The 26710-nt window shown below is 37.5% G+C and overlaps 2 protein-coding genes across 2 annotated transcripts; one reads left to right on the top strand and one right to left on the bottom strand.

Annotated features, from left to right (window-relative positions):
* Positions 1 to 453: 453 nt before the first annotated feature.
* Positions 454 to 3071, top strand: LOC141434290 (uncharacterized). Its single transcript, XM_074096686.1, has 2 exons — positions 454 to 629; positions 722 to 3071. Exons 1-2 carry the CDS (start codon positions 621 to 623, stop codon positions 1406 to 1408), a joined length of 696 nt encoding a protein of 231 aa, XP_073952787.1. The 5' UTR covers positions 454 to 620; the 3' UTR covers positions 1409 to 3071.
* Positions 2165 to 25624, bottom strand: LOC141434287 (lysosome membrane protein 2-like). The gene is made up of 11 exons (XM_074096682.1): positions 25401 to 25624; positions 13364 to 13451; positions 12119 to 12213; positions 8639 to 8802; positions 7507 to 7654; positions 6976 to 7176; positions 6476 to 6600; positions 6124 to 6392; positions 5799 to 5917; positions 5389 to 5514; positions 2165 to 4995 (listed from the first exon to the last, which is right to left on the bottom strand). Exons 2-11 carry the CDS (start codon positions 13407 to 13409, stop codon positions 4747 to 4749), a joined length of 1542 nt encoding a protein of 513 aa, XP_073952783.1. The 5' UTR covers positions 13410 to 13451; positions 25401 to 25624; the 3' UTR covers positions 2165 to 4746.
* Positions 25625 to 26710: the final 1086 nt, after the last annotated feature.

Below are 26710 nucleotides of genomic sequence, written 5' to 3'. Positions count from 1 at the left end.
CAAATAAATGGTCTATCAATTTTTAAACAAGTTCCTATCAAATGAATGTGTCGCTAAAGTCGAACTTTCAAGTACAACACGTACCTACTTACAATAAAGAGTCATTGTATTGTATTGTATTGTATGTTATGTATATGTTCGGAATCAGTGAATTTTTCTCTGTCGTTTGAGCTATGTTTCAGATTTTTCGCGATATCTATTGCTTCAACAAATTGTCTACTCATTAGTGAAATTGTTTGAAATACAGCGACCACTTTCTATATTTCGCACTACGAGTATGTTGCACCTACATTGCACGTTAATGTTTCGTTCAGAGAGTCATTCATGACAAAGTGTTTGATTTATAATATTCTTAAAGTAGATACGTTAAATTTTCCAATATCGGCCACTCCCGGGAAAGTCTCTCTAGTAAGTACGCAGAATAACACAAAACTATAAAATATTTTTATTGCTAAATCGAAATATCAAAACAAGTAGTAACAGTTAAGTAATTTAAAGGCAACATTTCATGTTGATAGAAACGAGTACAATGGAACATACAGTTAAAAGGCAGTGTAAAGGGATCTATCAGTTACAGATAATTAGACAATAATAAATCAAGAACACAGCAAGACGCAAATATGGCTCGTGTAAGGTTTCAAAAAACCCATAAATTTAAATTTAAAATACTTGTCTTGATTTAATATACAATAAATTATATATATTTAACTTTTAATTGCAGAAGAGCATAGAGATAACGGTGGTTATTACAGCAAGCATATTGCAGACAGTCGATGTGCAGATGATGTTTCCGGGGCAACAGGCGATGTTCATGATGCCAGCACCGCCACCAATGGCAGTCCAAGTCATGCCACCGCCTCCACCAGTGCAAGTGGGTGTACCAGTACCTTTTCCAGTGCCTGTGCCTGTCGTTGTAACTAAAAAAACTACAACAACGACGACTAAAGCTCCTAGTCGAGAAGAAAAAGAAGAAAACAATAATAATATGATGTTCATCGGCGGTAACCCTTTTGCTCCTCCTGTTATTGTAATGCCTATACCTCCCTCTAATGTGCGGCGAGTAGAATATGAACAAACAAGTGAAACCGAATCAAAGTCGGATGATTCGTCAGAATCAGATTCGTCAGATTCGTCTTGGAGTGCTCTTAAAACTAGAAAAAAACACAGACCACGTCGTAAAGGACCACGGAAGAAACATCATTTGCGTGCCAGCGGGCATGGTCAAAAACACCACGAAAACCACCAAAAACAAGAACGAAACAAAAGACATTTAGGGTTTGGTGATCCTGATTTTATCAAGCCTGTGTTAACATATCAATCCAAGCGTGGCAATGTTAAATTTAAAACTAAAATTAGTGGAGATGATGCTGCAAGATTGATGGGTATGAAAAAAAATGCATACGACTGAAGAAGAATCTTTCGATACGAGCCAAAGTCAATCTCCGATGAGGAACAGTGGTCTTCGGTTGATCCAAAACACAGAGAAAACGAGGGGAATAGGGACATTACCAGACAATAGAGTCAGTAATATATCTGTCTCTTACCGACTATACTAGTCTAAAAAGTCTTTCGATTCGAATTATTTTGTAAGATCAGTTGAAATATTTTTTTAGTAAGTACATAGTGTGAGTGTGACAAAATACGTTGCGCTTTTGTACCCACGGAATTCAATATTTATGCCACTTTTAGCAATGGCCTTGTTGTCTAACACATTTGAAATCACAGTCGTTTTAACCACTTCTTTCTGTCATACGGTATAAGATAAGGGTAGTAAGAGATGCTGCAAGTTTAGACTGGCAAGAAAAATCGTGCAAGTTGCATTACATTGCGAGGCCGTAAAGCCAACGAGTTTGTAGTGTTCAATCGAACGCCGCAATGTAATGCACTCGAATTTTCTTGCAGATCTAAACTGGGCTTTAGGCAATACGGCCAGTTCTTTTTAGGGTTCCGTAGTCAATTAGGAACCCTTATAGTTTCGCCATGTCTCTCCGTCTGTCTGTCTGTCTGTTCTTTCTTTTTAAAGTGAGTAAAGCGGATATCATAACCTAAAGAAATAATCGATTCCCAGAAATAAGAAACTCGGTGTTACTTAATAGGAGTTAATTATTTTCAATTAATTGGTAAGGTTTAAAATATGTATTGCTATGTAAAATAAAGACGAGAACATTAGAAATAAATTTATTTACAATTATTAATTGTACCTTCGTACAACTTCGCTTTTATTTACACTAATTAGTCATTCACGAATACAAAAACATCCGAAACCAACCCGTTTGTAAATAATAATTTTAAGACTGCTAACATTTGTATTTACATCTTACCCTTACTTACCTTTACTTACAAACTTATAAGGATTCGTATAAAAATGAACGAACTACTTACAGTTTCCGATATAGTTTTCGTGCAAGATATTGGCATTTTTCATTTATCTAAGCCATTAGTTAGGTCGTCGTCCTGATTGGCGATCACGAAGCTATTAGCGAGACTGGGCGATCCTCATACTAGTATCTATCTAATGTCCTAACTGGCTAAGTAAAGTATTTTGAATAGGTACAAGTTATAAGTATATTTTTTGATAGATTTGTTTTGTTCTTGTTTGCCATTACCGCCGAAAATGTCATCTCGATCTAAAAAAAACCCACTAAACTTGCCATTCCACAATCCATAGGACTAGGACTATCGAAAAAAAAAACCACTTCAAAAAACTTTACTTGTTTGTTTACCCATTGAGGTCGCGCGATTATGCAATGCGACCACACCTTTTATCGCATGATTACGCAAGCTATGGTCAATCAGGACGACGCCTTACAGTCTTTCTTAAAATAACATATACCTATATATGTTTAAAAACAGATAAGTACTTAAAGTTTCCTTGTGGTGACTTGGTTGTAGATTTGTGAACTGTTTTAACCGACTTCAAAAAAGGAGATATATTTTTCTAGGTACCTACTAGCTCGAAGTCGGTGACTCAGCACGACCCAGCAGCATGGATTGAAATGTAGGTGAGGTAGAAGACTATTGTTCCATTCCTGCTGGCTCGTGATGAGGCACCGACTTCGAGCTAGTAGGTAGGTACCTAGAAAATATTTTCAAGGGTTTTGTAGTCGGTTCCATTTTTCGTTATTTTTTTAATTTTTTTGAAGTCGGTTTTACTTTTTTGTGTATCTCAAACTGATCGCGCGCGGTTGTGATCTTTTAGCACTATGTATCTGGCAAGTTATGCATGAGTGGTATAGTTAGTTTATTTATAATATGGTACTATATGTATCTCTCTTTATTTATTTATTTTTATTGTTGCACCACCTGCAGAAAACTATGCCTTACGTCTTTCTATTGTAAAAGGTTGCTTGTTTTCTGTACTCATAAAAAGACCCCATGTGGAGTTCAATTAAGTACATTGAAGTAAGTCAGTATTAGTATTAGTAAGTTAGTAAGTAGTTGTATTATATTGTAATTAGTAGCAATATAGTAAATTCGTAATAAAGTCCCCAGTGTGAATCATATGTAACTGAAAATCGCGATAATTTATAATATTGATGATGATGATGATGATGTGATCCTGTTATCCCTCACTAGGGACATAGGGCTCGTAGAAGAGTTTTCCAATTTATAATATTATGTAAAAAAAATATTAGAAAGGTAGCGATTAGCTCGTTCATTAATAGTACCTACGAAGTTATAATTAACAACCCATGATGAACTAAGTATTTCAGTTTTCGCCGAAAGTTGATAAATATTATGAGAACGTCTCGGAATAGCGTCTCTCGCATAATTATCGCAAACTCTATGGCTGACTCCGCTCATTACCGCACGCAATGAGTTTCGTGGTACGAGGCACGCAGTTGTTGTTAACGCGCGCGGGCGAGCGGTCGCCATGGCCATATTTTGATTTCGTTTCGAAATGCGCTGTGTATCGTATAAAGTTAACGATTGCTTAATTATATCAAGTAATAATCAATATACTAAAGTTTGTAACTATGTCCTTTATTTAACGTGTCACCACGGATAATCACAGCATTGCTTAAGATAGAAATTATTCTAATGACAGACCTCATGTGAAAACAATCCTTAACATTTAAATAAATTACCCCTTCTCTTATAACTAGTTATTACAAAAATATCACTGTTTGAGCAAATAAAATGTTGATACCCTGCATCAATAGGCAATAGCAAGTATTTATTGGAACAGGGCGTCACAAAGTTCACTGTTTTATTAGCAGGTGATCATACTATGGTATATCTAGGTATTCGTATATAAAAACACAAAGAAGCGGAATCTTCTTCAAAATGTCCCAGAAAGAAAGCATGCCAGAAATAACTTAGTATTTCTATGAATAACAAACTTATTTTTTACGGATAGGTGATTTTCAGATTTTATCTGTGAGGTGAACATGAAGTTAACTCATAGCGAAAAACTGAGTATTTGAATAATATTCCACTTGATAGCTCCACGCGTTCCTGGAAAAAGGTTCTGAGCAGACAGACAGACAGATAGATAAAATTATTAAATCTATTGAAATCACCTTTAGGCAGGTAGGTTTGAATGCTTTAAAAAACTGTTTTGTTTCTGAGACTAACTGACTACTTAGTTCATCCGCTGAAACATTTTCAATCAATTTTGTGACGCCCCTCATACCACCAATTTAGTGGAATATAGTAATTAATACCGCTTGTGTAGAGAAAAATAGTAACAGTTACTACTGGACAACAAAATGATTGTATGGACCATGTCATCAACATACACTTTCAATCCCTTGAGTCCAAGTCCATTAAAGGAACACAGAGTATTGTGGCCTTCTTGTCATCAGTCGGAGTCTGGAAGGCTATCTTCCTATGGTCAGTACAGACACTCTTGCACACTTGGAATATCGTATACAGGATTAAGATGGACCCCAGCACGAAGAGAGCTACCTCAATGCTCAAAAAAATTTTAGGGCCGATGATGTACATGAGATTTAGCTGGGATTTTGTGTGTTCTGGGAGATCCGGTAAAATCTGTAACAAATTACATACTTTTAAATTATGGCTGATTACCTAAAGGTGATGCAAAATATAATTATTTATACGACATAATGCTTCGATATGTGGTGACCGTTTTTAATGTGGTTTAGAAACAGTAAAGCTAGCAACTTCAAAGAAACTGTTTAGGTCGGACCTATTTTTATTTACAATTTCGATTTGCAAAAGCATTTGTAGATAAGAGAGGTAAAAGAAATTGAGCCAAATTGTCATAGTTTCCCAAAGCGTTCTGATTCATTGTAAGTATTCAGTTTCATAACCTATTTACCTGAACTTGTTTTTGCAAATCGAAGTCCCAACTAAAATGAGTAAACTGTTTAGAAAATAATCTAAATACATATTACAATCCGGAAAAGTAGATACTCTTACAATTTGGAAATATCCCACGGGCACGACCATGTTGCTGAAATGCTTCGCCTCCTGATTGAATCCCACGTCACCCATGACAATGTTGACTTGCACCGTGAACTGTGTTTCAATCACTGCACCAATTTGCTGAAAATTGTAATAAAGAATGATAAAAACAATGTACATATTAAAAACGAAGGCCCCCTTGATCGAAGCAAAACGACAGATGTGCAGTTAATAAAATCATCATTATCGTCTCATGACAGGAGCACAACAAGCCCATCTTAGACCTGCAAGAAAAATAGCGCAAGTTGCTATACATTGTGCAGCGGCAAAGCTTTTTTTTTTAGAAGTATAAACTGGTTTTTAGGAATAGAGCTCTCTGACCCGATTGTAGGTATGTTTACGGTTTTAGAAGAATATATTCCTACCGGCTCAATAAGAAATTTCCCGCCGTGCTTCTCTGGATCTGGGTTCAATCCATCAAGGCGTTCGTAAACCTTAGGATCTGAGTCCAAAAAATGAGCGTTGGATATCGCAAGAGGAAGGCCTGTAAACAGGGAAAAACATATGTAAGTAAACAAAGATGCAGAGATTTTTAGAACTTTTTTCGACAATCACGCCAGTCTAATTGTTAAATTCTTGTTGCATCTGCGCTGACAAGCAAAATTATCTAGTCAGTTTTCTTATAACTTTGTTCAGAAAATGTGTCGCCCTTATTTTTTACTGACTTTTTGCTACAGTAAAATATCTCACCATAGAAGCACGGCGAAATGTCTGAAATCCCATCAATACAGATGCCTCTCGTACACAAGCACTCGTTCTCAGGATTGAGCGAATAGGTTTTATTGCTAATCTTATAGACCAAAGCCTCGGCCCCGAAGTCCATGGTCTTCTGTTCCACGAAATCTAGCTCCAGGAACCGACAGAGCACATTCCGGAAGATCCTGATCTCGGTGGCAGGCGTCAGGTCATCAGGGTATGCTATGCCTTCGTACGCGTTGTGAAAACTGTTGCATTTTGATCTGTAATATTCGTTATCGTGATGTTAATAAAATAAATAACGTATAATAGCTGTCATGTCGAAGGAATTAAAAGTAAATTTTACCGTGTGCTATTGTCTTCGTAACCCCAAGCCTTAAGGCCCTTTAGGCCATTCATAGACTTGATCACAAATTTATCAACATCAGTCGCACCGACTTCTAATCTGTTTTCAACAGTTTTGTCGTATAGCTGAAACAAGTAATGTTTAATTTAACAAAATTCTTTGACCTGGATTTTGTAAAATATTTTGATTATGTAGTTTTTTTTTATTTTTGCTCATTAAATCCAAAATAAAATGTCAAAGATTTCTTTTAATTTCGTCCAATAATCAAAGCAATTAAATATTGTTTCTCATTTAAAGTATTTTAATTAAGACGTGACATAATTAATGTTCAAATGGTACCTAAAGTGGAATCAGTAAAAAGAGAATTTGATGCCCAATAATCTTAGCACTGGCTTCTTAAGCAGAGGTTTAAGAAAGAGGCCAATGCTGAGAGAATTTCTTTGTACATTGTATAGGCCAGAGATGATAAGTCTAAGCACTTCACAAAACATTAAACTAACCCTGTCCATGATCCCCATGGTAGGGAAGTGTATCCACCCGGGCATGAAGGTATTCCCCGCTGTGATGAGCGCCTCATCATACCCCCAAAGGTAGTCGTGGGCAGTCACCGTGATGATAGACTTGGACTTCACCTGCTGCTGCAACACGTTGTATCCCATCCGCGTCCAGAACGGGTACGAGGACATCATTGAAGTCATGCTCTAGAGAATACAATTTGTAGGTTAAGTTGGTTCAAACCACAGAATGGGAGTGTCGGAAAAAGTAGTGTGGGCTTTCCAGCTGGATGAAGAGACGGAATGCGCCGAGCATTTGATACGCATCTTGGAAGACATAGGTTTCTTTGTATTAAATAAGTAGGATTCCTCTGAAACCAGTCAGAGTACGAGTATAATGGTGATGTTTCTCTTTCTTTTCTTTTGAAGTTAATAAAAAGGGAAATCATTCTGGACCTAGCGTTTCCGCTATAGTTAGCGTTGCGTTATCTTTCGATCATGAAGATAAAGAAATTCGTTAATGAGTCGTCTACGTACCAACATGGCAATATTTGGTATAGTGACGTTCATTTTTTTGGGGTCACCGATGGACTCCTCGGGCACGAACTCGATGTTGACATGGGGCGTGTACCGGATGACTCCGGAATTCAGGTCTAGCTCAACATCTTCGTTGGAGCGCAGTTCTCTGAAATCAACAAGTTTGTGGTTTAATTTTAGAAAGAAATAATGTGACACTTATTTTATACACACGTTAACCTCAATTGACACATCATTATCGGCTATTAAGAAACTTACAGCCGCCAAATGTTTTAAAAGGGATTCATTTGAAAGGGAACAGGGAACTGTGCTCACGGTACGTTCCATTCGCTAGAAAGCCTTCATTTATACTTACTTTGATCGTTTGAAAAAGTTTTAAATTAATTAAATGGTTAAACTATAATAATAACCGTTTGCCGTTTGCCGTGTGTCGTTTTTTCTTAATGCTTAGTAATGATTCAAAATTCTAGTTTTGTTTTAATGTTTATAGGCATACCTACCTATTATACTTTGATGACCTGGACGGTTGATCTATGGTTAAAGTCGCGGGTTCATGGTGGATGTAGGCCGCTTCCAACTGAAGCAACTGGAGGTCTATGGGAGAGGCCTAAGTCTAACAATGGACGTCCTATTTATGATATGATGATGCTTTTAACATCTTTGTTAAGTGTTATTTAAGTCGTTAACATTTTACAAGCTTTTCTATAGCTTGCCCTGTTTATTTATTTATTTGGGTCTCAAATCTTGAAAACTAAATTTGACCCACTTCCAGCGGTCCGTTTAACTTTAAATTTGGCATAATTATGTAAATTTGATGACAATACAATAATCTGGTAGTGACGTCTTGGTGGTTCTGTCAGGATCGTCTCCGCAGGAGGGAACTCCTCAATGGTTAATAGTACCGACTTGAAATTTGGTACGGATGTGCAGTTTACATGACAATGCAAGTATATAGTCAACAAAAAGTACAGATAGCAAAAGAACTTGTATTAAAATGAAATTTGTAGCAAATCTTTATAATGACATTTGTTTAGCAAAGTGTGAAGAAAATGGTGTGCGGTGACTTTGTCCAATCTTATTCAGAAGGTCACGGAAGCCATTTCTGCTTTAAACATATGGAATTGGATCTCACTTGTAGCTGAAAGGACCAATCTGCTCCAGTTTCATCTTATGGTCTTCTCCGGCAAGGAAGGCGTCTCGATTGGTGACATTGAAGAGATAGGCTTTCACATGGACACCTTCTGTCTCGCTCATCAGCAGTTTGTACGGTAGCGAGCCGACCGCGACCCGGGTTTGCTGAAAATTAAGAATATTGTCTAATTATTTATTTATATGTTTCATCAAAATGGGTCCAGCCGTTTACTTTTTGTTGGTTAGGTTAGGTTATTTCTTTACTTTTACTGAAATTTTACAAATAAAAATAGATAGAATACTAGAATTGTGTCCTGGAGTCGAACCCAGTCCCTCGCCATTCCATAAGCATGCATCACAATGCGAGTTCAACTTATAAAGTTGCATGTCACGTTACTGAAACTTAACAAATTTCAACTTCTGCTCCAACTCCGGCTAACTCGATTTTTAAAGTTTACTTAACTAGACATTAGAAAGCTGGACGTCCTGCTGCAGGGCACAGGCCTCCTTTTAGAGTGAGAGGGCTTGGGCTATTCAGGATTGGTGCAATTAATACTTAATATTTTCTACCTATACATTACTATTTTGTTCAACTTGTTTTACATTTACATAACTATGTAATTAAATACATAACCATTGGCAGTGACCTACATTGCCAAAACTTAACGAGTTCATAATAAACGAAGCCGACCTAGACATGTTTATTTTTATCACATAATGACGGTTAAAAATAGTTCTGAATAAAAAAACAGCAGACCCTGAAAACACGTTCTTTTAGTTAACCCTGACCAGTTATTATTTTGCCTTGAAACATCCTTTGGCCACAAATTAATAAAACTTAGCAAAATACTCAATCCAGCTAGTTAACCCGGGAACTTTAGAATCGTGGTCAAAATTTCCGTTACCGTATCGTATGTATTTCGGGATTTAGGTAATATCAAGACGTCCTTCTTACTACACTGCGTTACTTAGTTTACTTATTTTAGGACTAAATAAATAAAAAAATACAAAGTTCGTCCGCCCAAGTACCTACAGTCAAGTTGAGCAAAAATTTGATCAAACATATCTGAACATCGACGCCGTTAACAATAGAGTCGTGTTCAGATATTTTTGATCAAATTTTTGCTCACAAGTTTATGAACTCGACTGTACTTACTTGTATTAATTTTTTGGTAAAAATTTCATTTTTAATACAAGCTTTTTTTGCTGACTGTTTAGTTTTGTTCTATTGTACTGTCACCCAAATTACATTTGCATACCAAATTTCAAGTCGATGCCATTAACCGTTGAAGAGTTCCGTCCTGTGGAGACGATCCTGGCCGGACTACCAGGATGTGACTACCAGATTATTGTATTTACAAAGTATACCAAATTTCAAGTCAATCCAACTACTGGATGTTGGTCGAATTCAACTTGCCAGATTTGATTACAGACAGACAGACAGACAACGGGACAGGTGAAACTAAATACAAGCTTGTAATATAACCTAACTTCACCAACAAAAAGTTGGAAAACCCCTGACTTTGTCACTTCGCAGTTCAATATCTCAAAAACGGCTGAAACGATATTGATAAAACATGTCTAAGAACCATCGCTAGAAACCTGCTTTCAAATAAAAAAATCGCATTCAAATTGGTTCACCCGTTTAAGCGCTACGATGCCATAGACAGACACACAGACACACATAACGGTCAAACTTATAACACCCCTCTTTTTGCGTCGGGGGTAAAAAATGAGGTCAAAGACTAGCATGGTACAATAACAACTCGAGTCTCTCCGGGTTTCCTAATTTTTTACGTGACGACAGTAATGATAGAGTGAGGCAAAAGTTGCAGTTGTTTTTGTTAATTTTATAACCTATTGAAATCGCGAACATTGTCAGTATATCAAGTACTTCGATTCAAGGTAGGACGTACAGGTGAATACTAAAGATGTTCTTGTGAAATAACTCTTACTTTCTTGATTCGTATCGGCACGTCGCGTTTACAATCACACACACAATGTTTAGCAACTAACTAAGTACATACTAAAACGGCCAATGGCGTGCACTTTTTAACCCCCGACGCAAAAAGAGTTTTTTTATTTGAAAGGGGTTTTATTTGAAAGGGGTTTCTAGCGATAGTTCTTAGACATGTTTCATAAAAATCGGTTCATCCGTTTTTGAGATACTTATTGAACTTTCAAGTGACAAAGTTGGGAGTTTCCAACTTTTTATTGGTTAGGTTATATTTCCATTGTATCTCTGTAAGGTATACATAATAATCCTATATCCTTCTCAAGGTATAATACCCTTGGTCAGGACAATAATATTTTGTTTACAAGGTGTTAATTAAATAACTGAAAACGTCAGACACCACAAAAATATTTTTTCATTTTAATTAAATTGATTGAATTTATTTTTGAATATCTTAATTATTTTAAAAGATATTGGTCTATTTTGTTAAGTCAGTAATTCTACTTCTCTAACTCCACATTAATGATTTGTATTTGACAGTTGCGCTTTGACATTTTTAGAAGAAAATCATACGGTGACAGTAAACCGGCCAGTATTAAATTATTTAAATCATATGCAACCTCGCTAAAATATTGAATTGGCGCCTGTTCAGTCGTAACTTTTAGACTGAGCACAATAAAAAAGGGATATAAAAACACAAATACAACCTAATTTAAAACATAGTGTACCTAAACGATTCTGGGCCAATCAACTATTTTACCGACACTTTGGGCGTCTCCCGCGTTACCAAAATTGTCTCTGGCGTTACCAAAAAATCGTACTTACAAAAATATATTTCACGGTTTAATAGCTTAAACTTACGTAGGATGGCATGTATTCATGTACACCATCTATTTAATTACAGAAAAAACATGTTTACTTTCAAAAATCTGCAATTGTTTGAAAAATGTCGCGGACAGATTAGTGTCGGTAAAAAAGTTGATTTGCCCTTCTACTCGCGATATTGACCAAACTTCTTTCTGGTTTACAGTTATTTAATTAACACCTTGTATAGCCGGACGCCATATTGTATTGGATGAAGACAAATATTGTCTCGGGTTAATAATTACTTGGATTTAAACAATATTCCTGAGACTGAATATTCTTGGTCAAAGAATTCATTTTTTCCGTGAACTATCTTCATTCCTAATCATAACAACCGTTGAGTGTTTGGTGTTGAGTATTTTAAGCGTAAAAACGTAACAAATATATATTCTCATTTGTGATATTAGTACGGATATTATGAGGTTACATAGTGCGGATTTCCAAGAGAACGTCATACCTCCACCAGCCGGTGAAATTACTGGCACTTGAGATATCCCATCTTAGGCCTCTAGGTTGGCAACGCATCTGCAATACCCCTGGTGTTCCAGATGTTTATGGGCGGTGGTGATCTCTTACCATCAGGAAACCCGCTTGCTCGTTTGCCATCCAGTAGAATAAAAAAAAACCTAGGTACAGTTCGCGATTTGAGGTACAGCTACTTACAAACTTGGCTATAATGTGTACTGGATTTATGGCCACCAGGATTGAAGACACGATGATGCACAGGATCCCACTTAGTATGGAAATCATCAGCCGTCCTGAAATAAAAGTAGATAGGGTCAGCAGCAAAAGTAGCTACATACTTTTTTCCTTTGTGTTTTTGCAGCCATACGTAATGCCATACAAATTTGAGACATGTGTCAATGCGACAGAGTATAAAACCGGCCAAAAGCGTGTCGGACACGCCCAAGATAGGGTTCCGTAGCCATTTCGAAAAAATTAAGTAATGTTCTTCTAAGGATTTCGTATTGCGTACAGTTTCCAAGTTTAGGTATATTTTATACCTTAGGCTGCTGTTTACTTTTAAACTACTAATATTCTCAAGCAATCTTAGCCGTTATAATTTTCCTTGTAAAATTGTATAACCTACTTAAGTACTACTATACCGAATTAAAAAAAAAATTTTTTCACCAACAGTTTAGATTTTAGAGGGGGGGGGGGGGCGCTCGATTTTAATGAAAATTTGCGCATTAAAGTTGAAAATTTCGTAAACAGATCACTGAATCTTGATCGTCTTGGCAATTTAACGCACTGATGGGGTTAGTCGAGATTTTCTCAGTAAATAGTAAGCTTAAGGGGCTGTTTCACCATCCATTGATTAGCGTTAAACGACGGTTAAATGTGATGCCGTCTCCGTCTATTCGAACAAAACAATTAGAGACGGCATCACACCTAACCGCCAGTTAACACTAATCAATAGATGGTGAAACAGCCCCTTAAAGTGTTCTTTTTTTAAATAATTTATTGAATCAGGCGTTACTTTGCGAATGTCCATACCAATGAACTAAAAGAATTCCCTTGCTCACCCGCGACCTTACGATAGATAAGCTTATGCAAAATATGCGCGTTCATGCAGTTCCTCCACCTCTACACTGTAAGAACACACACAAATCACACAAACCCATCTATCACCACCACCACACTACACTGACGCGTTTCGAACTCAACCAGAGCTCATCCTCAGAGTGACACAACCATACACCATTCTACCAGTTGTTAGACAATAACAACTCTCTAACAACTCTCTCTGTCTAACAACTGGTAGCATACCCTCCTCTATAAGTTTCCGTTGGATGAAAAATATAAAAAAAAACTTGAAAAAAAGTAAAGCGTGAACGAAGTTGCGGACAAATTAATTAAGCTAGTCTTTTATAATTAGATATAGCAAATTATCAATGATGGGCTTACTTCTCCTCGCTGTTAGCTTGACCTCCCGACTTGTGTTAAACGTCATGGCTGCACTGTATCACTGGTGCGCATAGATCGCATCCGGTACCTGCAACAAACAAAGATGACGTGAATTTTGTAATAGGTGTTAATAATAATAGTAAAATTTATTTATTCAGATAACTGGGATCCATCATTTGTTAGTACTTATTACTTATAATGAAGAACTACGGACTTTATATTTTAGACTAACGCGGTCATTACTAAAAATTTTTTTTAATTCTAGTTTTTGTCCTCTCGTGATCATGGCGCAAGCGCCTGTGCCGAAATATCGAGCTGCTCTAAAATCAAGGTACGCGGAACCAAACCCGAATTTAATTCATAAAAATTACGGACTTATTTCGAAAATTAACAACTAAGTACCTATTTTATTAGATATACCTTAACCAGAATTATTGAAAAAAAAAACAGAATAGATAAAGCTATGCTCCCGTATCTACAAATCGAATGAATTAGTACATTGTGTCTTAAGGGAGCCGTGGTGGCCTAGTGGTTTGACCTATCGCCTCTCAAACAGAGGGTCGTGGGTTCAAACCCCGGCTCGCACTCTGAGTTTTTCGAAATTCATGTGCGAATTACATTTGAAATTTACCACGAGGTATGCGGTGAAGGAAAACATCGTAAGGAAACCAGCATAATCCTGCGAAGCAATTCAATGGTGCGTGTGAAGTTCCCAATCCGCACTGGGCCCGCGTGGGAACTATGGCCCAAGCCCTCTTGTTCTGAGAGGAGGCCTGTGCCCAGCAGTGGGACGTATATAGGCTGGGATGATGTCTTAAGGACGGTAAATAAGGAATTACGAACGAGATCGAGTCTATTAAGAAGCCCGAAGTCGAAGACTAAGGGCTTTAATGAGTTGATGTTCGTAATTCTAGTACCGGCCGTGCAATATTACGACATACAATGTTTTTCATCACATTTGCGAGTGAAATAGTATATAAAAACTAACTTTTTTTCAAAAATTGCCGATACCGCTGACGTGCTCTTGGCAGCTCCTCTCACCCCCCCGCAGCATGTGCCCGACGTGCGCGCGCCGCGCTCCTGCACGCCATGCAGTATCACACTCATTTACCGACCTTGGGCTTCATGACATGAAAATTAGTACGGGCAATGACTCATTTACCGACCACGGGTTTCATGACAAGCACATTAAGGTCGAGGGTTTTATTTGGGGGGTTGCAACCAAGTTAGCCTGCATGTTTCGACAAATGTTTTAAACTAGGTATTTACTAAGTGCATGGTCACCCGGCAGCTATATCTCGGCGGAATACGTCCGCCGGAAGAGCGGATACACGCTGAGGGTGTTCCAGCTGCAGTCGCGCCACTACGTGCACTTCAGCTCGTTTGTGGTGCGCGTGCCGCGGCTGCTGATGGGGACCATCGCGAGTGCTGCCTTCTGGCCGAAAGACGTCGTGTTCCGGCGGTTCCGGGGCACCATGCCGCAGATGAATGCGACGTCGGGGACGGTGACTCAACGGGGTCACGCCGTTTTGTCACCAAATTAGTTTTAAATATTATTGATTATAAATATGTATGTTAGTCTGTAAGGTATTTATAAAATGAAATGAAATATCTACTGCTACGTAAGCCACTTGCGAGCGCATGAGCGGCCCCGACGGAGTTGAAGCTGTTGCCATAGCCGAAATCGGATCATCACATCATGCCCTATACCACGAAGTGCAAAACTCGAACATCGTATGTTGCCGTCCCGCTGACTGATGACTGACTGATTTAATACGCGAGTGAAAGGGACGGTGCGCTACAAACTTCGATTTGCGAGTTTCGAGGTAGCCCATCAGATCATCATCATCATACCCACTCATTAAATTTAATGCTGTCTTGACAGTGGGCAAATACGTACTGGTGAAGAAGAAAAGAAGTCCCGGGTGTTAATCATGAGTGAGAATGAAGAAAGTTTGAAACATCGTACAGTCAGTAGCAGCAGTAGAGAGCAGTTGCGGTATTAAAATGGTCTACATACTCTCTTATTAACTTGACAGTAGAGTCGTGTGTAAATCATTTTGAGCACCGGAACTGCTCATCCACTTCTGCTGCAGTAAGTATAGTCAGTATACTTACTATTTACCATTTGATTTTGGTTGCTTCTACGTAAATTCTAAGGATTTGCTTAATTTAATTAGTACTTCCATTAATTTTCAACGTTGTGTAAGGTCCTGTTCCTGTACCTATATGGTAGCGGATGTTTTCGACTACGTGTATTATCATGCGTTAATTATCACCCTGACTGTGTAATGTCAATACGTGGTCAGTCACATTTATACTTGGTTTAAATAGGTATTTAACTAAATGTAAACAAAACAACGTCAATTGATGTCTTAAACATTGAAATTCCCCCAATAAACCATCTAAACATTTATATTTTTGTATTGAAATACACTAGTCTAGTTTGAATTACAATGATAGATAAGTAAAATGTTTTAAATCCTTGAATGTACCAAATCTGGCAGCCGAAGTTTGTTTACATTTAGTTAAATACCTATCTAAACCAAGAATAGTTTAGAAATTGTCTGTTTGGGCCATTATAGCCCCTACGAGCTACGACAACTACCTACGTTAAAAAAAATATAATAACAAAAAATTTAACCGACTACAAAAAACCATGAAAATAATTTTCTACCGGTCTGAAGTCGGTCGGTGCTTAATGTCAACTGCTCGACACCTTTAACAATAGATTGCTTTTTCCGATGCAGAGACTTTCATTATTGAGGAGTCCTGGTGCTTCACCACCCATTGTATTTCACCATATGCATTACAAGGAGCATAAATTGCTTAGCAACTGTGTTAAAGTAATTAAAATTCATACCGTGAAATACTTGTTATTGAGTAGTAACTCCGATGGTCAACTGTGGTCTTCATCATCAGTTCCACTTCACCAAATGATGATTTTCAAGAGATATTGAACTTTGGTTTGGAGACCGCTGATCGGCAAGCGCAACGAGATGGATGGATGACCTGGTTAAAGCCGCAGGTTCACGGTGGATGCAACCGAAGCGACTGGAGGTCTATGGGGGAGGCCTATGTCCAACAGTGGACGTCCTATGGCTGAGATGATGATGATGATGAACTTTGAAGTGTCAAAAGTTTTTTTTTACTTTTTTAACTTGTTTAGATTATAGAATGAGGTATACCTAACAAACACGCACACACACTCACGAACTTTCACATTCATATTATTAGTAGGATTTGCGCTAAAGTTGTATGTTTGTCGATTAGCAATCGAACATCCAGTATTGTTGCCTTTAAATAATTGATTGATTCAAGAGTTTGCTGAGATTGAATATCAATGAACTGCAACCTACCTGGGCTGGGGCTACTTCGATACCGCACGTATAAAGCAGCTACGTATGACGTCATTAGTTAGCTTATATGATTTCCATGCCTTTAAGATGCCTATATGATTTACCTTTAAGTCATTGTTTTTTAAACTTTTGCAGGAAGCCAAAAATATTTGGCGACCCCCTGCCTACCTCCACTTATAGTACAAACATTGAATAATTTATACACAATAACCGTGAGAGTATTTTAAAGATACCGCGACCCCTTAAGGGGCATCCGCGACCCCCAGGGGGTCGCGACCCACAGTTTGAAAAACACTGCTTTAAGTATTGTTTACAATATCCATTATCCATTATTTTATCCATTTGTGTCGGTGAACCTTAAGAAAGAGAAAAAAAATAGCTGTGCTTAAGAACGGTTGTGTGCTCGATTAACTTTAAGAATTAACTCTTACTTCTAAAGTTTGAAACGGGTTCCATCTTATATGGAGTTTGTGATAGTTGAGCCATCGTGGCTTGGTTAAATTGTGATCCCATTCCTAATGTTAATATTTTTTTACATAGGTATCGAATAGAAGTAAATGTGTTTCTTTCTCTCTCCCTCTCAAATAATTTGATAGAAAGTACACACGTCAAATATTTCTATCCCTCTTGTTGTATGTTCTGTGTGTGTGTTGGTCTGTTTCCTAGCATTTTTTTGCATTGGCGTGTTAGCGGCAGCAAGGCTGCGACTGTTTCCTAGATGCAATCTCAGAGACTACAATTAATATAATTACGACTACATCTATAAAAAAATAATTGGCCAAGTGCGATTCAGATTTTGCTAAGTCGGGACTGTCGCGTGACATTTTGTACTCATTATTTTATTTTTAACCCCCAACGAAAAAAGGGGGGTGTTATAAGTTTGATACCAATGTTTGTCTGTCTGTCTGTCTGTGGCGTCGTAGCCCTCAAACAGATGGACTAATTTCGATGCGGTTCTTTTTACGTGTACTGTAGTACATATAACAGGTTTTGATTCCCGACTTCAAATGGTTGTACAAATTGCTTTACCTTCTGTATAAGCAAAAACGGCCAAGTGCGAGTCGGACTCGCGTACGAAGGGTTCCGTACGATTGTCTATACAACATTAGCAAAAAAAACACGTTTGTTGTATGGGAGCCCCCTTTAAAAATTTAATTCATTCTGTTTTTAGTATTTGTTGTTATAGCAGCAATTAGAGTTGGAATACATAATCTGTGAAAATTTAAACTGTCTAGCTATCACGGTTCATATTAGATACAGCCTGGTGACGGACGGACGGACGAAACGCGGAGTCTTAGAAGGTAATAGGGTCCCGTTTTTACCCTTTGAATACGGAACCCTAAAAAAGCACTACTTATTACCTGGGTTATTATAATCTATAGTACCTACTTAGCAATAGAAATAATTTATTTAAACTTTCAAACTAAAGGATGGTGTAAGAGATTGTGATTATATTGTACAGCACTGATATTGTCCGATGTATAAAGCACTGCAAATTTCATCTTTACGCCGATGACCTTCAAATTTATCTTTCTTTTAGACCGGATGACACGAATAGTGCGGTTGTCAGAATAAATGAGGACCTTAAAAGGATAATTGACTGGTCGGATGCAAATTGACTGGTGCTAAATCCGAACAAGTCCAAATATATATTGCTCGGTTCTAAAAAACAGGTATCCAAAGGACGGCTTTTAGATCCCAAAATAGCAACCGGAGACGTACATATCGGGCTCGTGGACGAGGCACGTAGTCTGGGTCTAATTATTGACAAAAATCTGCGCTTCGAGAATCACGTGAATGGAATTGCTCGTACCAGTTTTTACCGATTAAAAGTGCTCTATAATGTCCGTGATTTTCTAAGCGTAGAACTGAGAATCCGATTGTGTGAGGCTCTCATTCTATCTAAATTAGATTACTGTCTCACCGTGTATTGGCCTTGTCTTCTGGAGCGTTCGCGACGACTAATTCAAAGAGTACAAAACGCCTGCGCTAGGTTTTGTTTCAAGATACCGCATCGTACTCATGTTACTCCATACTTCAATAATGCTAAAATTTTAAAAATGTCTAATCGTTATAATCTGTTGCTGTCTTGTTTGTTGTTTGACTGTTTAAAATTTAAAACTCCCGCTTACTTATATTCAAAGCTAAAATGGTCGCCTTCCAATCATAGAGCTAGAGCTTCGCGAGCCTTGGTGTTGAGCGTCTATCCGCATAAAACATGTGCGTTCCGGGGAAGTTTCAGGTACCAAGCAACAAAATGCTGGAACAATATACCTCCACCCATAAGAAATATTAAATCAAGACCAACTTTTCGCATCAAATATAAAAATCATCTGCTAACGCGTCAAATACAAACGTCCTGAACCTTCCTCGCTCATAAATAAAGTAATGTGTGTGTGTGTGTTTATCACTATTTTAATTTTTGGTTTGACATTCCGCATAGATTCTTTTCTATTAATTCTTCTCTATTCATTCTTCTCCCAATATCTAGTGTTCTTATTCGAAAAAAAATCTTTTAAATTTGAATGTTTGGCATGTGGCAAAATTAAACTTATTCGGAAGCACGTTGGCACTATCTCAGGTCTCTGACAGAATATCAGCTCTGTGGCCACCCATAGCCGCAGTACATGCTGAGTCAGCGCCTATTCTCCACATCATCACATGGCTCTCTTAATTTGATAAATTAATCAATGTTTATTTAACTTTCGGAACTGTTGCATGTTAGTTATTAAGTCATTAATCATCATGATAATTTTTATGTTGCTTTACAATTGTTTGTTATTTACTAAGCCGTGTATGTGTTGTGGAAATAAAGTTTTTTATCTATCTATCTATCTATCTATCTATTCCGGGCGTGTACAGTCCAAGAAACGTCGTACCGAGGCGGAACCTTTGTGCTACTGCTGTCATTTTGACATTCCGTACATCTGCCAATGAAATCATAGCGAAATTGATTATGAAAAGGTTCCACCCTGGTAAGTGATTCAGTTTGTGGTATCTGGTTAAATTCTAAGACAACCTGGCCAAGTATCGAACCCGTTTTAGCTTGTGAATATAGTTATTTCATGTAATATGAAAAAAAAAACCAGTCGGATAATCTTAATGTCTTAAATCGATTTAATATCACCTTTGATCAAGACAATCAACTGTGATGAAGGAATCATAGTGAATAAACTTTGATTAAAGTTAAATGACGATTAATTACGGCTCCATAGCCAAAATGGCAAAAACCCTTGTAGTTTCGCCATGTCTGTCGACTTGTCCGTCTATCTACGATTGGTTTAATATGGATAGTATAAATTTCGTAACAACCGCAGAACCCTATGCTAGGCGTGTCCGACACGCTCTTGGCCTTTTTTTACAAGAGTCACACAATAAAACTATTGCCAGTAGATTTTTTTTTTAATTTGCCTATTGTTAACTTTGGAAAATTTCCATGTTGGTGCCTGTGTTTTTCAGTACCTATATTGCTGATGATGTTATGATGTTCAATAAAAAGTCATTGCTTTGTTAAAAGTAGTAGTAGGCAGACATTTTCTATTAATGTCATATTTAATATGGAGGAGTAATTTTTAGAAAATATCCAATGTTTTAGTCTTCTACGGGAGCGAATCCCCAGGGTAAAGCTTTTCGCTTATACTCGTACTTAGACCAGGAGTTACCTTCTGACCCGGCGTTTTCTCTATTCATTGCGTATGTTGCCAGGTAACCACTCTGTGGCGGAAGTCTCAGCCCCGCAATGGATAGAGAAAACGCAGCCGTGCCGTCATACCATTAATGTATGCAGTCATGATGTCATGACATCACCTGATGCTGATTTGTAAACAGGTAATTCACGTGTTACGAGCAGTCAACACGTTTACCAACTTTACCTAAGCCATGTCGGATTTTAGTCGTACCTATTTAATAATAATAATAATGTCATTTATTTCAAATTATATGTTTATCCGTTGCCTATAGTATCCATAGTACAAGCTTTACTTAGTTTGGGACTAGGTGAATTTTGGTGTCAAGTGTCCCATGATATTTATTAATTTTATTTATATATTTATGTACATAGTTATAAAAGGTGTTTCAGTATTATTGGCCAGTCCATGACGCCCTAATATCCATTATTCATAGTTTGTTAGTTACAATGTCTTATTATTATGAATAAACTGGCTTTTAACCCTACGCAAAAAGAGGGGTGTTATGAGTTTGACGCTAGTAGCCACTGACAAGTGGCATCATAACTCTCAAACGAATGGATCGGTTTCGATGCAGTTTTTATTACGTAAAAGCGAATTTCTTTGCGCTAGTTTTTAGCTATGTTTGATAAAAATCGGTTCAGCTGTTTTTGAGATATTGAAGTTTTAACTTTTCTAAGTTGTTTACGTTACAGAATGTAACTTATTTAAAAGGTTGGTTTTCCTTCACACGATCCCACTTATAAAATTTATTATTTCTAATCCTACCTATGCTTACCTATGCTTTTAATATTCATTAGATATCAAATGTAGAAACTAGTATTGATATCTTAATGACAAGTAATCGTAAAATCAAATGGTTTTTCTAAAATAAAATACTTTGATCGCTGTTACGAGTATTTTTATTACTCTTGAAGCATTAGAAATGGGCAAAATATTTATAATAATATACTTACTACTTATTAATGTGTACACATTACATTAATCAATTATTATAATACAACGTGTCTATACCTTCTGGACAAAGATGAATAGATCGTGTAGATCAGGGTTACTCAAAGTGGGGTACGCGAACCCCTAGGGGTTTGCTATTCGACGGTAGGGGGTTCGCGACAAGGTTTACGTGACTCCAAAAACCACCAGGCTGCAAGACTAGCAAGATGATTAAGATTGGTTTTTGGAGTCTTTTTGTATTCTTTATTTTAAGTTTCTCCAACAGTCAAGGGGTTCGCTATCGTCTAGAAACTTTAACAGTTTGAGAAACCCTGGTGTAGATTAAGGTATTTCTAACCAATGTACGTACTCGTAGGTAAGTACAAAGACTCATACATACCAAACGCCACAGATTTACGGGGAAATGATGAAATGATATCTAAGTACATATTTTTCTTTTATATTCATCTAATCAAATAATTTACTCGGAACTTTGGTCATTCTCCAGAAAGTAGGTATAGAGATACGTTGTATGTACTTATAAGCTTGTCTCTTGCTGAAAACAACATTTTGTTTACGCTCGATTTTTATTCCTAAACAAATCACGATTTCAGCGGATGTAGAAAATACGTGTCAACAGGTGACAACCAAAGGTGTCAACACATAATGCACGTCAAGTTGGCAAAAGTAACTTGGAAATAAAACAATATGGCCGCCACATATTGACGTCAAATAGCCAAAATGACGTTAGTAACGAATGCCAATAAGTCCCAATATCGTCGACTTCTAGTTACTTCAAACAAGTTTTTGTAAATCGAATGCGTCAGCCAGGTGAAGGGTTACTTGTGCTTTCAATTGGTTTGAATGTGTTGACAAATGGAATACGACTATACGACGGACGTAATTTGCTCATAATTAGTGTACTGAATTATTGAATACTGTAGAGTCATACAGTGTAGACGTTGGTGCGGAAATTCGCCGAAGAACTAAAATTACTGACATAGCTCGACGAATTTGCAAGTTGCAATGGCAATAGGCAGGTCATAACACTCGACACCGATAACCGTTAACCGTTAACAGATAACCGTTGGGGGGAAAAGTCCTCGAGTGGCGACCACGAACGGAAGACGAAGCGTTGCCATATGTCTCCCACCAATTGGACCGATGCCATCGTAAGAGTTGCGGGACTTGCGGGCAACCAGTGGATACCAGTAGTGAGTTGTCGTTCATTGTGACGTTCTAAGTAGTAGGCATTTATGCAGCAGTGGACGTCTTCCGGCTGATGATGATGATGACGATCTTGGATACTGCTGCCATGAGCAGAGATCTCAACTTCTGAGCTCTTGCAATTACACATGGCCGGTTTCATTGCCTGTAATTGCCATGTGAATTTCACACTATCTCTATTGACGACACGCCCATCAATATCGTTCATATCACGCCATCAAAGTGCTCCAGTCCAGCCAGTGTCCGATTCACAACCGCAATGACACATACCTTTGTGTTGTTTATTTGTACCTAATATATATATGTAGTTGTGTCTAGTGTTGTGAATAAATGTATTTTCTTTTTATTTCTTTCTTTGTTTCTTTCTATATTTATATGCTTTGTTGCATCAGATACTGGTAACTGTATATTATCAAACCGAATACGCCCCATTCTGCTGCGCATGCGTTCTGATAGATGACATTCGGCTAATTAATTCGCGAGCATTACCATTAATCAACCAACTTTGGTGCCAAGGATTTTATTAACGTCTACAGACCTCCAGACTAGATTATTAGGCGACATTGAAAATACCGGTAAAGTGTGAGTCAGAGTCAGACACGAAGTGTTCCGTAGCATTGCTCTATTACCAAATATAAGGGCCTCCGCTATCTTCCCGCGGGTGCATGGCTTTGGCTTGGCGCGGCGTGCTTGTTTCATGTCGTCTAATATAGCAGCGCGGGGCTACAACGAAACTCGAAAATCGAAGTTCATATCGCACCGTCCCTTTCACTCTCTTTGTAAATGACATAAGCGTCAGCGGGACGGCAACATACGAAGTTCGAGTTTTGCACTTCGTAGTATAGGGGCTTGCTCTATTGAAACCTATTGCAACAGCACGTCGCCCCGCGTCAAGCCGTGCACCCGCTCGAGTTAGCGGACGCCTTTAATTTTTTTCATTGCCGGCCTTTACTTGAGTGACTTAAAGCATTATTCGGCAGTTGAATAAATTCCAGGATTTTACTAAATTCTGGTTGGAATTCCCAAAATGACACCAAGCGCTTCACTTACGTTGCATCAAGAACACCTTTAGAGGTTAAGATTTTGGGAATTCAGCATGAAATTATTGCGAAAAGCAACAAACACAGGCCAGTATTGTTGGCACGCTTTGAATACGTAACCCTAAAGAATAACCTGTTAATTGACCATCATTTTTACATTTTTAAATCTGGTTATTTTACCTATTTTTAAGTTTTTATTTAGCTTATTGAATACCTTTCAATACATTTGATAATAAATAGGTACATTCGAAATTTGATTCCTGACCCACCGTGGAACGTTCTCACAGTAAGTGTCATAATAAATTCCCTTGTCAAGCAATGTTATGACACTATGAACTTTTCTACGAAAAGGTTCCACATTAGGTCACAATTCAGTTGGTTCGAGTCATAGTAGATACAGTCAGTCCCTAAGGATTTAAGGATCGCATTGCATCACCCTAAAGATCAAAGCCAGTTCCAGAGCTACAACAAAAACCGAAGTCAAAACGTTTACAACTCTTATAAGTGGGCCGGAAAGGGCTATTTTACATGTCACTTAACTCGTTGAATTTTGGACTGGACGTCCTACGCTGCGCTTACTGAGCGGTCTCCATGACTAGCTAGCCAACGTCAGTCAGTCAGTCAGACAGTCGTCAGTCAAGTGTCAATGTCAGTCACCACACTTGTTAATCAGATTGCTTAATTCCATTCAATTCGAATATAGAACTTTTTGACCCTAACGGCCTTCCGTTCTCCATGGCAATGGCCGGCCATCTCTTCAGCGAGCTACTTCGCTTGACTGTGTAGTCGGTGACCTTGTTCTTCTACGTATCTCTTCATTTCTCGCGTTGTTCGATAATAATGATAATTTATTTCAACGATTAAATATTTGAATTAATATGTCATGTTTTAAATATCAAATGTCATTGATTTTATAAATTTTGAAAAGGTGCTGCTATAAATACAACACAGATAAGAAAATTAACTACTTATATACTATTACGTAAACTATCTTTAATAGTAATGTATAAAATGTAAAAGTTTTGATATCAATTCATTGTAGATATACTTACCAACGCTTTATTATGTACCTAATATTAATTATTTCGCTTTAACTGACTAAACGGCTGGTAGTAAGTTCTGTAAAATATGTTCCCAAACGTAAAAAAAAGTTTTTATTAATAAACGATAAACTCTCGCAGTAGCGACCAACAGAAAACTATCTTACTCCGCAACCACACGTGCAAGATAGCGTGCATCTGCAGGACACATATCTATAAATGTTTTCATGCATATGTGGTGTTGGGAGTTGGACAAGTACCTACCAAATAATAAAGAGTTCTAAGTAAATACTGCATATTAATTAATACTGCATATAACTCTAGTTTGTAAACAAACCCTTATTATATTACATCATAATATTCGAGCCGTTATACGATGATCCCTGAACAATTAATTAAAACTTTGTCAAAAAAAAGTTAAAGAATTTTTTACATCAATGGTTTTACCAAAGTAAATTAATTTATAACCTAACCAACAAAAAGGTACAAAACCCCCGACGTTGTCACTTCAAAGTTCAATATCTTAAAAATGGCTCAACCGATTTTGATAAAACATGTCTAAGAACCTTCGCTAGAAACCTGCTATCAAATAAAGTAAACCGCATTCAAATCGGTTCACCCGTTTAAGAGCTACGAAGGCACAAACAGACAGACAGACACACACACAGACATACAGACACACTGACACACATAGCGGTCAAACTTATAACACCCCTCTTTTTGCGTCGGGGGTTAAAAATAAAAATACGCACCTAAGTCCGCTTTAAGATGTCTCAAAAAAATCCTTTTCGTAATCCACAGTTTTTTGCAAAACAACACTCACACGGGTCTATCAATTTTGCAAACTCATTTTAAAAATCACTGGCAACTGTCACTTTTCCCGAATGTTTCCGAACGCTTCCGATTTTTACCGAAGCCTTTCGACGGACGCGTGCGTCGCTGATCGCGCTTGGTGACCAATGACTTACATTTTTTTGATGTTACTAGTGACATCATAGTTAAGGGGGGTTGAATATTGTAACGTACGTATTTCTGTCATCAAGAGGTGAATAAATAAATAGTAAATACCTATACATAATACAGTCACGTTCATAAACCTGTGAGCAAAAATTTGATCAAAAATATCTGAACACGCTCCTACGTCGTTAACAATAGAGTCGTGTTCAGATATTTTTGATCAAAATTTTGCTCACGAGTTTATGAACTCGACTGTACTTACCTGCAATTTTGATGAATTAAACACTCATGATTTTCACCGGATTATTATTCATATTGTAGAGATGCATTTTATGCGGTAATACCACGTAATACTTTGAACACCATTTCAATGTATGGAAATAATTTGCCAACCTTAATTAAAAAAAAAATATCTAAAAAACAATTCCAGAAGTATTCAATCAAACTAACCTAGATGAAATAATACTGAACTATACCGGTTTTTTTTAAATATCTTGTCTATAAAATAACAAGTTGACTGAATGATTGACAATTGTCAACGCACAGACATGCTACTGGGGCTTGGAACTTGAAATTTAACACTTTTAGGGCTTTCTTTTATTAAGTATTAGGAACATGTTTTTAAAAATTTACCCAAAGGTGTGAACTAAGGCATAAAATGGTGTCATCATCATCATCATCCCAGCCTATATACGTCCCACTGCTGGGCACAGGCCTCCTCTCAGAACAAGAGGGCAGAATAAAATGGTGTATGAATGAAAAATTGGAATCGCTGATCTACAAAAATTAGGGAATCTCCATCGAAAAATTGTTAAGTTCGTGTTTTTTTTTTAAATCAATCTCTAAATTATCAATTTAAATCGCGAATTCTTGGTTATGAAACTTATGAATGATAGTTTCATAAATATATTTTCGTTGGTTTCAGCGCAGGCAAAATCGCGGAGAAAAGCTAGAGTAATAGACGTCCAGGAAACCAGTTTTTCTGCATCTTTCACCAACGCGGACAAAGTTAATTCGCATTATTTATTAAGTAAATCCAGCTAAAAGAGAGAATCATTATCATCGTTCCAGCCATTAAACGTGAGAACGTGACGCTGTTGGCCAC

Source organism: Choristoneura fumiferana, chromosome 13, assembly GCF_025370935.1.
Source record: "Choristoneura fumiferana chromosome 13, NRCan_CFum_1, whole genome shotgun sequence".
NCBI classification, from domain to species: Eukaryota; Metazoa; Arthropoda; class Insecta; order Lepidoptera; family Tortricidae; genus Choristoneura; species Choristoneura fumiferana.
Note: the sequence above shows the minus strand (reverse complement) of the source record. Positions and strands in the feature narration are given on the sequence as shown.